This window comes from Gigantopelta aegis, chromosome 8, assembly GCF_016097555.1.
Source record: "Gigantopelta aegis isolate Gae_Host chromosome 8, Gae_host_genome, whole genome shotgun sequence".
In the NCBI taxonomy this organism is placed as follows: Eukaryota; Metazoa; Mollusca; class Gastropoda; order Neomphalida; family Peltospiridae; genus Gigantopelta; species Gigantopelta aegis.
The window spans coordinates 77806659-77823887 of NC_054706.1; the positions used below are offsets into that span (position 1 = coordinate 77806659).

The window sequence follows — 17229 nt, forward strand, 5'->3', positions numbered from 1 at the left end:
CATACCTATACATCAATGTGTATTCACGTGTCTGTTCTAATCGTACCTATACATCAATGTGTATTCACGTGTCTGTTCTAATCGTACCTATACATCAATGTGTATTCACGTGTCTGTTCTAATCGTACCTATACATCAATGTGTATTCACGTGTCTGTTCTAATCGTACCGGATACATCAATGGGTATTCATATGTCTGTTCTAATCGTACCAATACATCAATGTGTATTCATATCTCTGTTCTAATTGTAATGATACATCAATGTGTATTCATATGTCTGTTCTAATCGTACCGATACATCAATGTGTATTCATATCTCTGTTCTAATCATAACGATACATCAATGTGTATTCATGTGTCTGTTCTAATCGTATCGATACATCAATGGGTATTCATGTGTCTGTTCTAATAGTACCGATACATCAATGTGTATTCATATGTCTGTTTTAATCGTACCGATACATCAATGTGTATTCATATGTCTGTTCTAATACTATGATACATCAATGTGTATTCATGTGTCTGTTCTAATCGTACGATACATCAATGTGTATTCATGTGTCCGTTCTAATCGTAAAGATACATCAATGTGTATTCATATCTCTGTTTTAATCGTACCAATACATCAATGTGTATTCATGTGTCTGTTCTAATCGTACCAATACATCAATAGGTATTCATGTGTCTGTTCTAATCGTACCGATACATCAATGGGTATTCACGTGTCTGTTCTAATCGTACCTATACATCAATGTGTATTCATGTGTGTGTTCTAATCGTACCGGATACATCAATGTGTATTCACATGTCTGTTCTAATCGTACAGATACATCAATGTGTATTCACGTGTCTGTTCTAATCGTACCGATACATCAATGTGTATTCATGTGTCTGTTCTAATCGTACCAATACATCAATGTGTATTCATATGTCTGTTCTAATACTATGATACATCAATGTGTATTCATGTCTGTTCTAATCGTACTGATACATCAATGTGTATTCATATGTCTGTTCTAATCGTATCGATACATCAATGTGTATTCATATGTCTGTTCTAATCGTACCGATACATCAATGGGTATTCATGTGTCTGTTCTAATCGTACCGATACATCAATGGGTATTCATGTGTCTGTTCTAATCGTACGATACATCAATGTGTATTCATGTGTCTGTTCTAATCGTACCAATACATCAATGTGTATTCATATGTCTGTTCTAATATTATGATACATCAATGTGTATTCATGTGTCTGTTCTAATCGTACCAATACATCAATGTGTATTCATATGTCTGTTCTAATATTATGATACATCAATGTGTATTCATGTCTGTTCTAATCGTACTGATACATCAATGTGTATTCATATGTCTGTTCTAATCGTATCGATACATCAATGTGTATTCATATGTCTGTTCTAATCGTACCGATACATCAATGGGTATTCATGTGTCTGTTCTAATCGTACCGATACATCAATGGGTATTCATGTGTCTGTTCTAATCGTACGATACATCAATGTGTATTCATGTGTCTGTTCTAATCGTAACGATACATCAATGTGTATTCATATCTCTGTTTTAATTGTACCGATACATCAATGTGTATTAATATCTCTGTTCTAATCGTACCGATACATCAATGTGTATTCATATGTCTGTTCTAATCGTAGATACATCAATGTGTATTCATATGTCTGTTCTAATCGTACCGATACATCAATGTGTATTCATGTCTGTTCTAATTGTACCGATACATCAATGTGTATACATATGTCTGTTCTAATCGTACCGATACATCAATGGGTATTTTATATCTCTGTTCTAATCGTACCGATACATCAATGGGTATTTCATATTTCATATTTTTTATTAAGACAATTCTTCAAAATTTAGGTGGTATCATTACTTTTGTTTAATAAAATTTTAACGAAGAAAGAAGGAAATGTTTTATTTAAAAACGCACTCGACACAATTTATTTACGGTTATATGCGTCAGACATATGGTTAAGGACCACACACTGAGAGAGGAAACCCACTGTCACCCTTCATGAGCTACTCTTTTCGATTAGCAGCAAGGGATCTTTTATATGCACCATCCAACAGACAGGATAGTACATACCACAGCCTTTATTACAACAGTTGTGGAGCACTGGCTGAACGAGAAGATTTTAAGGAGAACGAAGTACCATTATCAAATTTGTTGACCTCCGGGCAACCTTAACGGTCATTCTCAACGGTCATTCTCAACGTATTCTGATGTCTGACAGGGTGTATTAGACTGGCCCAGGTTTGTGTGACACTACGAGTAGGATACATATCAGTGGTGGATCACTAACACACGAGGCAACTGTAATATTGTCTATCAAATGGAAAGTATTATAAAAGATCCTTTGATGGTAAAGAGAAAAATAATAAATTATGTGAATGTGGTTTACTCATCTTTTAGAATAATCAGATCTTGTACACACTTATAAAGTTACAATAGGTGTGTTTGAGACCCGAGAGTCATTGATTAAACAATGTGCTGGTGTGTCAGTACATTCCTTTCTTTTGTTAAATCCACCCAGTACACGCTGTGTGAGCTGCGAGGTACACACACACCGGTGGAGAAGAAACCTGTATTACACACCACCTACACGTAGGATAACAAAGACATCTTTGTGGTGATTTGTCTCCAGTTGATTTTGTCCACCCATCACAGGAGATATAACATGTCAGGCTGCCTGGATTAAATACTTAGCCCAGCATTTACTGTTAGAGCCAGGCTGTATTGTGTAGTCGGTTTAAACCAACAGTTGTCCAGCGCAATAAATCTGGTGTACCTTTTATTAGAATGAACATTTCAGGGTTTTATAAGTAAAATTTACTTGACTTTCAGAAATATAGCATTATTTCACATAAAATTTGGAATTTGAGTTTCAACTTTGAAAACAATAAGTTAAATTATGTTTGTTTGTCCCCAGATTAAAAAATAAATCTTTTATTTTTAACTGTAACCAACATACTATTATTTTGAGACTGGGCAAAGCATGGTACAAGATATAAATAGGGTTATAAAACGTTAAAAATAATTGTGATTAAATGAGTATTTTTATATTGGCCCTTTTATAGTTCAAGGACTGTTGTATTGGCCATGGTGCCAAAACAGACAACGTTGGGTCACTACAAGTTCTCAACCCAATAACAAGGCCGATTAGAAAGCATACATTTAATGACATTTAAAGTGTTGAATATGAACTTGGATCCTATAAATGTTGTTAGTCTTGTAAACTAGATAATTTTGAAGTGTTAAATTTCTGTTGGGATCATACAAAACATGTTTACAGTTTTGTAAACTAGATAATTCTGAAGTGTTAAATTTGTGATGGGATCATATAAAACATATCAACAGTTTTGTAACCTAGATAATTTTGAAGTGTTAAATTTATTGTGGAATCCTATAAAAACATATTGACTATTTTGTAACCTAAATAATTTATGCACATGTAGCAGTCTAGTCTGATGCATCCTCCATCAAACTTGGTTGACAGCAGATGTATGGGACTTGTAGCAGACATGAAACACTTGCCAGTACTTCATACACTGTATTTTTTGTGTGCTGTTAGTGTCGGTAAACATTACTAAGTAATTGTTCCAGTGTATGTGGCTTATATATAATATATCCCACCGAGTCTAGTGTATACTTGGCCCACGGTTCCGCCTGCAGTCAGTCGAGTATTTACCTGTAGTTCTTATGCCATAGTACACAATATGATTTTCTTTTCATTAATCTTTATCTCAACACTCAAAATTGAACAACTCAACCAACTCATCCTGTTAACTCTCACAGGATGATCAAACCAAACAATTTTACTTTGTTCATTTCATTTTGAGCCTGCAGAAACAATTAAACAATAATGACTGAATGGAGTTGATAAACCTGATTAAACGGACGAGTGCAGTCGACCCCAGGCTTTACCCGCTGTGTACCCATGTCACGTTAATAAAACATGACGCTAGATCCACTCCACTAACCACACATTGATCATACCAGACACATACAACAGATATACCACCCTATGAAGAAAACATTGATATATTCCACAGCTGTGAAATAACACACATTTTCACATACCTTTATATTCCATACTAACATGTACTAAAAAGAATCAATATGCATACCAGGCATGTGTGTGTTTACAACGTAGCTTTGATAAAATATATACAAGATTTTACATACTTGTGTACCCAGATTGTAAACAATTACATGTTTTTAAAAATTAATAAATTCTTGTCTTTTTTAAAAGAAGAAAACCTAAAGAATGCTTAAAATTAAAGAGTCTGTTGTGCTGTATTTTGTTTGCGAACAGCTCATTTGTCCTGCATGGGTCATGTTTGCCAAGGTTTTATCAAAGTGGGTTGATTCAGACTTACCCATTTTGCTGTGCATACAAGGAGTTTATCAACTGCTGCATGGTAGACACATGCCTGACCAGTAAATCCCCATTAAAAGAAGTGTCCTCTCTCTCTCTCTCTCTGAATACACACACAATATCAAGTGGTCTACTCCACAATAACAAGCAACACAGAGTGGGTCGCCTCTACACGCAGTCGCTCGGTCCTCCACCTCTACACGCAGTCGCTCGGTCCTCCGTCCCGCGTGCACACGCCACAACGCTGTCACATCCCCACCGGTTACAGAGTGGGTGTCTTCAACAACGGAGCACTTTTCTTTATAAGATCTCACACAATCAGCAGCCCATTCAGCTTCAACAGTGAGGCCACTACACACACACTATATGTGCCGAGTGGAGGGCAGGGAATGGCCTGCCGTAACAACCACCGGCTAACTGGATGACCTTTCAACCTCAAGATTTGAATTTTAAATCCATCCACATGTACATTGATTCACAAGTTTTTCTATTGTTTGGGGTTTTTTTTAATTTAAAACATGAACACACTGAAGTAATTGTGTTGTCATTTAAAAGCCAAAAATGAAATTTTAGTAGATTTTTAGTATAGTTACTATTAGAAAAAAAAACCAAACTGTCAAAAATACAAAATAATCAAAGGAAACAGCAGATTATGGAGTAATGAAAAGTGGGAAGAATTTGGCACATTTGTCTTGGTTTCAAACGGACCTGCAGTAACGTTTAACAGCTGTTTCTAATTTCCAAACAAGGCAGAATAATAGCAAGCTCCAGCAACATAATATTAACCATGGGAAATCTATGGAGCATGCTAAAAATAACTATTGAGTTTGATCGGGAGAAAGTATGCACGTGGCTGCCTGCGACAATGGAACAGATGAAATATGACAATACCCCGACAAACAGAATCATCAACCGACTTGAATATTACGGCTCTCTCTCAAAGTTGATCGAACTGGCGGGTGTTGACCAACATCAAAGCCCAGAGGGTCGAGGTCCACATTGCCTGGATCGTATCCAGTTAGCACGGGGATGTGAGAGGAATTACCCTGATCCCAGGGCCCACGACTAGACAATAGGACAATATGAAAACAAGTACAATCACAATCTAAACAATAACCTGTCAAAATTGACGTATGGAGATTTAGAATTGTCGTCATGGTGAACTATTATTCCTCAAATAAGTCCATTGTATAAATGTATTTTATTATTATCTCATCACAATACATAGGCTTTTTTCTCTTGTAATTTTATCCTGTCATATCTTTATATGGTAGTTCACCAGGTTTTTCTCTTGTAATTTTAGCCTGTCATATCTTTATATGGTAGTTCACCAGGTTTTTCTCTTGTAATTTTATCCTGTCATATCTTTATATGGTAGTTCACCAGGTTTTTCTCTTGTAATTTTAGCCTGTCATATCTTTATATGGTAGTTCACCAGGTTTTTCTTACACTAGACTAAGTACAAATTAGCATGATCAGCTAAAATAGATACTAAAGAAATAAAGAAAGAAATGGGCTGATATAAACTGCACTGATTAAAGTCTATTGTAGTGAAAATAACAAGCCTGATGAAACATTTAACAATCATTTTAAAGAGATGTCTTGTCGAACCATTCTCGCGTTCAAACCAAGAAGAGTAAATATGCTGAGTAATGTTGTCAAACAAAAGAAAACAAAGTTAAAAAGTTTATTTTGTTTAACAACATCACTAGAGCGCATTCTTTAATCATCGGCCATTGGATGTTGAACATTTGGTCAATGCTACAAGCACCTGAGGTGAGCCTCTACTGCCTGAGCTACATGCACATCCTGCCCATGTGTGCTTAGTATGTCTCCAGATTACAACAGTAAAACTAGAAACTGGAGTAGTCCACTTCCTTTTCATATGTAAACAACATGACTAACACCAGCAGAAAACAATGTGTTTGTCATTGTAGCGACTGTTAAATAAAGTATTTGGCTACAAGGCTTGTTGCTGTAAACTATGTAGTGACTGTAAAATAAAGTATTTGGCAACAAAGCTTGTTGCTGTTAACTACGTATAACTCCATCCCCTTCACCATTTCACATCATGCTACTCTTTCTAATTACAGGTACATATAACTCCATCAAGTCACAAATTACTCCCACAAATTAATCCATTTTTTGTTATACAGTAATAGCTCTAATACCCAAACCAGATGTTTTTAGGGTCCCTTTTTAAACCCTTCTAACTGGATACCCCTTAAAACCAGACTTTTTACTTGGTCTCCAGTAGGTGTCCAGTTTAGATGGGTTTTACTGTATTTACAAAAAAAACCAGGAGAAAATATAATAATAATTATGACTGACAAAAGTACATCAAAGTAATAACTCGTGTGTTATTGTTCATGTTAATAACTCTGATGTTCATCTAAATATCAAAATAAGAATACACATTATGACTGTACATTTCAAGTGTTATATAAGAGAACTCGTGTGTTATTGTTCAGGTTAATAACTCTGATGTTCATCTAAATATCAAAATAAGAATACACATTATGACTGTACATTTCAAGTGTTATATAAGAGAGCTCGTGTGTTATTGTTCAGGTTAATAACTCTGATGTTCATCTAAATATCAAAATAAGAATACACATTATGACTGTACATTTCAAGTGTTATATAAGAGAGCTCGTGTGTTATTGTTCAGGTTAATAACTCTGATGTTCATCTAAATATCAAAATAAGAATACACATTATGACTGTACATTTCAAGTGTTATATAAGAGAGCTCGTGTGTTATTGTTCAGGTTAATAACTCTGATGTTCATCTAAATATCAAAATAAGAATACACATTATGACTGTACATTTCAAGTGTTATATAAGAGAACTCGTGTGTTATTGTTCAGGTTAATAACTCTGATGTTCATCTAAATATCAAAATAAGAATACACATTATGACTGTACATTTCAAGTGTTATATAAGAGAACTCGTGTGTTATTGTTCAGGTTAATAACTCTGATGTTCATCTAAATATCAAAATAAGAATACACATTATGACTGTACATTTCAAGTGTTATATAACAGTGCAATACGACACCACTGTTCATTTTTAAGTATTCAATTGGCTGTTGGCTGTTAGAATCAATATTTTATAAACAACAGTAAGACCAGAAACCTGCCTTATTCAACATATAATCTACTGTTTCAGCATCAATTGAAAGTCTTTATGATTACATCCACTTCACCCACAGATTGTAGAAAGATGATTATTACAACAAAAATAAATAAATAAAATTAAAAATCCACCAATACCAAACTTTGAAAGCTACAATAACCAGATAGTTTGAGTTTTTTACCATTAAACTGTTACAAAATGTATTAGAATTGTTCTTGGTGGCTTGGTGTACAGTTTACATGCAGCTCTAGTGAACAACAAAATGTGGTATATGAGTCTAAGAGGAGAAAACTGTTACAAAATGTATTAGAATTGTTCTTGGTGGCTTGGTGTACAGTTTACATGCAGCTCTAGTGAACAACAAAATGTGGTATGTCAGTCTAAGAGGAGAAAACTGTTACAAAATGTATTAGAATTGTTCTTGGTGGCTTGGTGTACAGTTTACATGCAGCTCTAGTGAACAACAAAATGTGGTATATGAGTCTAAGAGGAGAAAACTGTTACAAAATGTATTAGAATTGTTCTTGGTGGCTTGGTGTACAGTTTACATGCAGCTCTAGTGAACAACAAAATGTGGTATGTCAGTCTAAGAGGAGAAAACTGTTACAAAATGTATTAGAATTGTTCTTGGTGGCTTGGTGTACAGTTTACATGCAGCTCTAGTGAACAACAAAATGTGGTATGTCAGTCTAAGAGGAGAAAACTGTTACAAAATGTATTAGAATTGTTCTTGGTGGCTTGGTGTACAGTTTACATGCAGCTCTAGTGAACAACAAAATGTGGTATGTCAGTCTAAGAGGAGAAAACTGTTACAAAATGTATTAGAATTGTTCTTGGTGGCTTGGTGTACAGTTTACATGCAGCTCTAGTGAACAACAAAATGTGGTATGTCAGTCTAAGAGGAGAAAACTGTTACAAAATGTATTAGAATTGTTCTTGGTGGCTTGGTGTACAGTTTACATGCAGCTCTAGTGAACAACAAAATGTGGTATGTCAGTCTAAGAGGAGAAAACTGGAACAGCAGAATTCTGTTTAAAATGTTTTCCATATTCTTCAGATGTGTTTGATTAACACTGAGTGAGGGCTATCGCAATTAGCCAGGGCACTATGGCAACTAAGTCATCAGAGAAGTCATGAATGGTAGCAATTATCAGTGAAGAATATTAACTTTGCTTTTTTTTAAAATAAACAGTGGAGAATATTAATTCTGCCAATAAACAGTGGAGAACAAGATTTAAAAGCTGACATGCATAATATAGAAAATGTGTGTCAAGAGACATTTCTCCAGAGTTAAGTCACCAGATGGAATCTATCGACAACACACTGTGTGACATCTGTGAAAAGGGTATAACACAGAGTTTATTCTCTTGTGTATCACGGTATACAGTCAAATAACGAGATAAAGTCAACAGCAGGTCATAATTTAATTGCACACACAAAAAAAAAGCCCAAAATTAATTGAAATTTAATTCTGCAATGTTTTTTTTTAAAGTATTCATTGTTTTTCAACTTTTTATTTTGCCTCAAGGTACTTGAACTAAAGCTAAAATAAATTTTAAATTTTAAATTTTAAACTTTAATTCATAAAATATTTAGTTTTTTAAAATTGTAATTAAAGATTTAAAAAATTTAAATTGAAACTTTATTTATGAAGATCCAGTGTTGTACATGTATGACAATGTAAAATATCTAGCATAGATTCACAAATGTTACAAGTATTCTGAGACTACTACTAAACAATACATGATCCCTACTGGACCCAAACAAATTTCATATCTCCTATGTTCAAGGGCTATAACTCTGTCAAAAATTAGCAAATACCCATCAAAGTCAAACTTGATCTGTAATTCTATATGATAAAGCTATACACACAATTTCTGCTCGATATCTTAAAGAATTGTAAAAAAAAGTATGAAAAACTAGGTGGGACAGACACACAGATGGACAGACAAAGACAAAACACACAGTTGGACTAGTAGGGGATTCTTAAGTGATGTTTTATACTGCAGTCAATGAGAATGTCAATCATAACGACGGTGGCACTGTGGCTCCCACCACTGCTGGTGCTACCAGACACTGTGGTCAGTTAAATCACTCACTTCATGACAGTAACCACAGTGACACTGTGGCTCCCACCACTGCTGGTGCTACCAGACATTGTGGTCAGTTAAATCACTCACTTCATGACAGTAACCACGGTGACACTGTGGCTCCCACCACTGCTGGTGCTACCAGACACTGTGGTCAGTTAAATCACTCACTTCATGACAGTAACCATGGTGACACTGTGGCTCCCACCACTGCTGGTGCTACCAGACATTGTGGTCAGTTAAATCACTCACTCCATGACAGTAACCACGGTGACACTGTGGCTCCCACCACTGCTGGTGCTAACCACAGTGACACTGTGGCTCCCACCACTGCTGGTGCTAACCACGGTGACACTGTGGCTCCCACCACTGCTGGTGCTAACCACGGTGACACTGTGGCTCCCACCACTGCTGGTGCTACCAGACATTGTGGTCAGTTAAATCACTCACTTTTAATCCATGACAGTAACCACGGTGACACTGTGGCTCCCACCACTGCTGGTGCTAACCACAGTGACACTGTGGCTCCCACCACTGCTGGTGCTACCAGACACTGTGGTCAGTTAAATCACTCACTTCATGACAGTAACCACGGTGACACTGTGGCTCCCACCACTGCTGGTGCTACCAGACATTGTGGTCAGTTAAATCACTCACTCCATGACAGTAACCACGGTGACACTGTGGCTCCCACCACTGCTGGTGCTAACCACGGTGACACTGTGGCTCCCACCACTGCTGGTGCTAACCACGGTGACACTGTGGCTCCCACCACTGCTGGTGCTAACCACGGTGACACTGTGGCTCCCACCACTGCTGGTGCTAACCACGGTGACACTGTGGCTCCCACCACTGCTGGTGCTAACCACGGTGACACTGTGGCTCCCACCACTGCTGGTGCTACCAGACATTGTGGTCAGTTAAATCACTCACTCCATGACAGTAACCACGGTGACACTGTGGCTCCCACCACTGCTGGTGCTACCAGACATTGTGGTCAGTTAAATCACTCACTCCATGACAGTAACCACGGTGACACTGTGGCTCCCACCACTGCTGGTGCTAACCACAGTGACACTGTGGCTCCCACCACTGCTGGTGCTAACCACGGTGACACTGTGGCTCCCACCACTGCTGGTGCTAACCACGGTGACACTGTGGCTCCCACCACTGCTGGTGCTACCAGACATTGTGGTCAGTTAAATCACTCACTCCATGACAGTAACCACGGTGACACTGTGGCTCCCACCACTGCTGGTGCTAACCACAGTGACACTGTGGCTCCCACCACTGCTGGTGCTACCAGACACTGTGGTCAGTTAAATCACTCACTTCATGACAGTAACCACGGTGACACTGTGGCTCCCACCACTGCTGGTGCTACCAGACATTGTGGTCAGTTAAATCACTCACTTCATGACAGTAACCATGGTGACACTGTGGCTCCCACCACTGCTGGTGCTACCAGACATTGTGGTCAGTTAAATCACTCACTCCATGACAGTAACCACGGTGACACTGTGGCTCCCACCACTGCTGGTGCTAACCACAGTGACACTGTGGCTCCCACCACTGCTGGTGCTAACCACGGTGACACTGTGGCTCCCACCACTGCTGGTGCTAACCACGGTGACACTGTGGCTCCCACCACTGCTGGTGCTACCAGACATTGTGGTCAGTTAAATCACTCACTCCATGACAGTAACCACGGTGACACTGTGGCTCCCACCACTGCTGGTGCTAACCACAGTGACACTGTGGCTCCCACCACTGCTGGTGCTACCAGACACTGTGGTCAGTTAAATCACTCACTTCATGACAGTAACCACGGTGACACTGTGGCTCCCACCACTGCTGGTGCTACCAGACATTGTGGTCAGTTAAATCACTCACTCCATGACAGTAACCACGGTGACACTGTGGCTCCCACCACTGCTGGTGCTAACCACGGTGACACTGTGGCTCCCACCACTGCTGGTGCTAACCACGGTGACACTGTGGCTCCCACCACTGCTGGTGCTAACCACGGTGACACTGTGGCTCCCACCACTGCTGGTGCTAACCACGGTGACACTGTGGCTCCCACCACTGCTGGTGCTACCAGACATTGTGGTCAGTTAAATCACTCACTCCATGACAGTAACCACGGTGACACTGTGGCTCCCACCACTGCTGGTGCTAACCACAGTGACACTGTGGCTCCCACCACTGCTGGTGCTAACCACGGTGACACTGTGGCTCCCACCACTGCTGGTGCTAACCACAGTGACACTGTGGCTCCCACCACTGATGGTGCTACCAGACATTGTGGTCAGTTAAATCACTCACTTCATGACAGTAAAAGAAAACAAAAATAAAAAGACACTTACTAGCTGCTGAACTGTCCTGGTTTTTCTATGGGAGGATTGTGAACAATTCCCTGAAAGGATAAAATAAAAAATGCATGACAACAAGCATGAACCAAACTGCACAACGAGGTTAAAAGTTAATGATCTATGACCTGCAACTACCTGTGAAAGAAACATTGTTAGCTTTATTCACCTCACACTACTGTCAACTTGTCAGTATTGACTCATGCATAAAACACGCTGATGCAAATTAATGCAGGTGTAGATAGAGAGATATATAAATACATGTGTATCCATCTTAATTCAGACAGCTTGCCAGCAGTCATAAAATTATTTTTAACTTAACCCTAGAACAAAAATTTCAAAATCATGACACATTTTTTATTGTTATAATATTATCTACATGCATAATTGTAGGTTGTAAACTTAAAATAGCCAATTAAAACTTTAAAATGTGGCACAACTTCAGTGCTGTAATATACACTGCATGCAATACTAGTATTAATTTCAAAACATAATCCATAAATGAAAAATACCTATACAATTTGTAATAAAATACCTCATAATTAGAAGACTATTTTTTGTTTTAATTTTGCCATATTTCTCTTCATCAGAGAAAATATTTACAAATCATATGAGTTCATTTACAGTATGAATAACATTAGGTTAAACTCTTCACATATTTATATAAAATAAAAATAATGTCTGCATGCATATTCTTTTACTCATTAATTGTTTTTATCTTGAATGTTAATGAAGCATTAACACCGACACGGAAGACACTTCACAATTTCATATTAATATTTCATTGACACCCCCATCCCAGTTTTATTAAATATGCAAGAACAAATAAATTATAGTACATTTCAAATAATATTATGCTGGGTAATCTTTTACAATATTTTAATGGTTTGATGTACCAGTACATATATATTTTATATTTCAGAAATTGTTTTAATATTTTGATTTTAATTTTTTTAAATAGATATATTACTAAACAAGAACTAATACAAAATAACAAATTGCAAAGTACTAAAAGCATTTAATATGTTAAAACAGAAGTAACATATAAGAAAGACAATTACTAGTGCATTTAAATATAACATTTTAAAAGTAGGTGCATATATAGTTTAAAAAGAAGTAAAACTATAATTCAGCTTGAAATATTAATCCATAGTCCATGTTTATAGAATAAACCCTCAGCTATGATTAACCAATCCACACAGATGTTAATAATGAAGTATTAAACATTATACCAGACTACTGCTGTGAGAAAAAGAAATGCTTTGAGGTAAATATCCAATTAAAATTTTAACATCACTTTCTGTCATGTTTAACTTGGCCACTGTCCGGTTATTATACTGTAAACCAACAAAGACATTCAAGACAAATGTTGAACTAATTGAGTGGTCAAGTGTGGTTAAGTAAGAAGGAAATTAAAACCTTGTATGACGACATTAGATCTATTTTTAAACACCTTGATATTGTAGTTTAATGTCTCCACCAGCAGAGACCTAAACAGGTTACTGGGTATACTAGTATGTGGCACAAACATGATGACCAGATATCACTGTATTGTCATGATGCCCAATTTAAATGATGCCCAGAGTTCACCTCAAAGGTATATTTAGCATATTTTAAAAAAGAGAACAGTCACAGTGGCAAGGTAAAACTTGATGTGTTTTGGGGTTGATTCAAGCGTGGAGTGATTATTACGACCTATTTAAATCTCTCACAGAGACCCTGAGATGAATATGGCCTCTCCTCACAATGGAGTGTTTGTCAAGCAAAGCTGGAGCCTCCAAACTGCAGGCTCACATGTACACACAACAAAGACTGGATGAAGAACGGTGGCGACTCCAGTGGAGACATTTTAAAATCTCAAAGATGTCTTATCATCGCAACTACAGCAATTAGTTTTTGTGTGTCAAGCAAACCACAGATAACACTCACAGCAAACAAAACAAAATCTGTCTAATACTGCATGCAATACCAATAAACAAAGTTAATGTCTGGGGCCTTTTTTGTTTTTTTCTTCTTTGTTTTTTTGACATTAACACAGTTACTAAATACTGTATGCTAGTATTTTTAATGGTTCAATCTTCTCCAGACTCTGAATTCATTGCCATATCTGGGTAAGCCCACTCTCCTACTTTGAGTTCAGGAGGATGATCCCTGTAAAATTTGGATGTTTATTGTGTTAGTAACAATTTTTGGATCAGAAAATTAACAATTTTAAGGACACTTGTTGCCAAATTTAAAGATTGCATAATGTGCAAAAGAGGTCATGGGTTCAATCTAATATTTCTCCTTTTTAACACCTGAGAGATACGAGACAAACTACCACTGTCCTCAGCTATTCTTCAGAAGATTAAAGACTTGGATCAAATTACTTACAAATACATTTAATATAACTTGTTTAGTTACTAACTAATTCATAGTAAGACTATTTTGATGCATTCAGAGAAAAAGGTGATCACTACCACACATTCTATGAGATATATCGCATGTGGTTATTTCAAGCAACAGAAAGTGAAACAAAGCAAACTGATGTGCAAAACAACAAACATAAAATAATGTTATAATAAAAGCACTGAGTTAGCAAAATCTGTTGGAGTAGGTATGATAGCTGGAGTATCTATGGTATGACACCACCATCTACACAGCAACAGAGTTACACCATCTGCATGATGTATGACAGAGTCTACACCACATCTACACAGCAGCAGTATGTCAGAGTGCCCCAGAGTTATACCATCTACATGATGTATGACAGTCTACACCACATCTACATAGCAGTAATATGTCAGAGTGTCCCAGAGTTACACCATATACATGTTAGAATGATACCTTTTTCTTGTCTCTCAGAGAGTGGATCGAATGAGATCGTGGTCGCCTTTGCTGATGGAGGAAAAGTTATTGCATAAAACACACAAAAACCCTGTCCAAGTGTTCATCAATTTAGGTATGACGAGAATTAAGAAACAGATTCCACACTCTAAGGCTTGGTTCACAGGCTTGGTTCACAGTCTATGGGTGAATCCTGCTACACTAATTACCAACATTCACCACTGCAATTACAATGGCTCTGCTTAGGTTCCTAACTGAATGTCTGATGTTATCAATTAAAATTACATCTATGTCGGCTACACCATGGCTCTGCTCAGGTAAATCAATGAATCCTTGTCTAATGAGAACTTATAATTGAACAAACAACATCTTCGTTTAGGTCTAAATTAATCCTACACTATTTTTAACAGTTAAAATCTAATGCCTTCACAATGTTTGGCTCTGTAAACAAATCCTGAATTAAAATTCAACAATGTCTGATTACACAATGGCTGGTTGGGCATTATAAACAAATCCTCGTCTATGAATAATGGATATTCAACAACTCGTTGCTGTAAATAAATCCTGGACTATTTTTAAAACAACAATAACCTGGCTCAGAAGTTTAAATGAAATCCAGGTAGGTTGGAGGATTAAAATTCAACAACTGTTTGCTTCACAAAGGCTTGTTTGAGTCTATAAAGATGAAAAGTGACGGTGTTGTTACTGCACACTTTTCTACTTCAGGTACCAGAGAGCTGATTCGTGTCAGCGGGATGCCAATCAATAATTAGTTATTGATTTTGGTGGAGGTGTACAGCAGTTGGCCCAGGTGAGTCGTCGAAACCACAAAGAGCGAAGCATGTCACAAAGGAGCCGCTATTGATCGGCAGATAGTAAAATACTGAGACAGACAGCCATTGTTTACTAGTTTTACTACCTTTCTCTGATATTAAAATATGCTCAAACAGACTGACATTATTTACTAGTTTTACTACCTTTCTCTGATATTAAAATATGCTCAAACAGACTGACATTATTTACTAGTTTTACTACCTTTCTCTGATATTAAAATACTCTCAAACAGACTGACATTATTTACTAGTTTTACTACCTTTCTCTGATATTAAAATACTCTCAAACAGACTGACATTATTTATAACTACTTTCTCAGAATAATGTATTTAATTCATAGCAGATTTTTTTTTTTTTTTTTTTGTTTGTTTTGGTTTTTGAGTTTGTTTTTGGGTTCTTTTGGGGAGCATGGTAAAACTAAAATATATTTACTCATTTTTACATTACGATAAAACCAAATAATACAAAAAATAAATTAATATTTTAGTTTTGTGATATTCTGTCAGCGATAAATTAAATGAAAATATTCCACCACGATCAGTAAAATTAGCATACAAATTAACATAAATAACATTCAATAATTAAAATTTTTAGGGAAAGTACAAACACATCAGATTGTAAAAAAGTTAAATGTAATCTTATAGAGCCAATAAAAAGTTGAAAAGATTTATAATTTAGTGCCCTTGTTGCCAATGTACATTCTGGAGAAGAACAAAGAAATGTTTTAGGGTAAAGGTATAAAATGTCTATAACCAAGTGAGTTTCCTGTATTCCAGTTATGAATATACAGCTGACAAGACAAACAACACATTTTGATAGTAATAACAATTAAACCGTCATGTTTGGAGTAGGATGTTGTTTTATGGACTAATAAACCTGATACAAGCTTCATCAAAATATTTTTAAAATTCAAATTAAAAGTACTACTGAACTTTGTTTAAGGGATCTCTACAACGTACATGGAAATATGATGTGTTGACATGTTTTATTTAAACCAGGATAGATTCATATCATTCTACAGTCTAAGACACGACAAATCAAACGAAATTTATCAATGAGAAAGCTGTAAGAAAACATATTTATATACTATTACAAAGATACACTGTGTATATTGGTCCGTACACAACATGTTTATATACTATTACAAAGATACACTGTGTATATTGGTCCGTACACAACATGTTTATATACTATTACAAAGATACAATGTGTATATTGGTCCGTACACAACATGCTTATATACTATTACAAAGATACAATGTGTATATTGGTCCGTACACAACATGCTTCAATAGGAAACAAAATGCAAATTCAATATGCATGCTTGTATTTCCATGCAAGTACTGCATGCCAACTGATAAATCATACTGTTCTGAATTATACAAAGACATACATGTGTATCTGAACTACATGTATTAGAATTTACAATATATATTTGTTTTCAATCATACTGAAATGTTCAATCTTTTGATATTCCATAACAAACAGAATCACAAATTTGTGCCCCTTCTCCACTCCAGATATTGTTTCTACAGGCTTGTTTTTAA

The 17229-nt window shown here is 36.5% G+C and overlaps 1 protein-coding gene across 1 annotated transcript in view; it reads right to left on the reverse strand.

Moving 5' to 3' along the window:
* LOC121379849 overlaps positions 1 to 17229 on the reverse strand; it is a 206620-nt gene that overhangs the window by 41288 nt on the left and 148103 nt on the right. The window contains exons 20-21 of the mRNA XM_041508501.1: positions 14849 to 14899; positions 12020 to 12069 (exon numbers count right to left, since the gene is read on the reverse strand). Coding sequence (XP_041364435.1) covers positions 12020 to 12069; positions 14849 to 14899 — 101 coding nt within the window. The remainder of the gene's footprint in view (positions 1 to 12019; positions 12070 to 14848; positions 14900 to 17229) is intronic.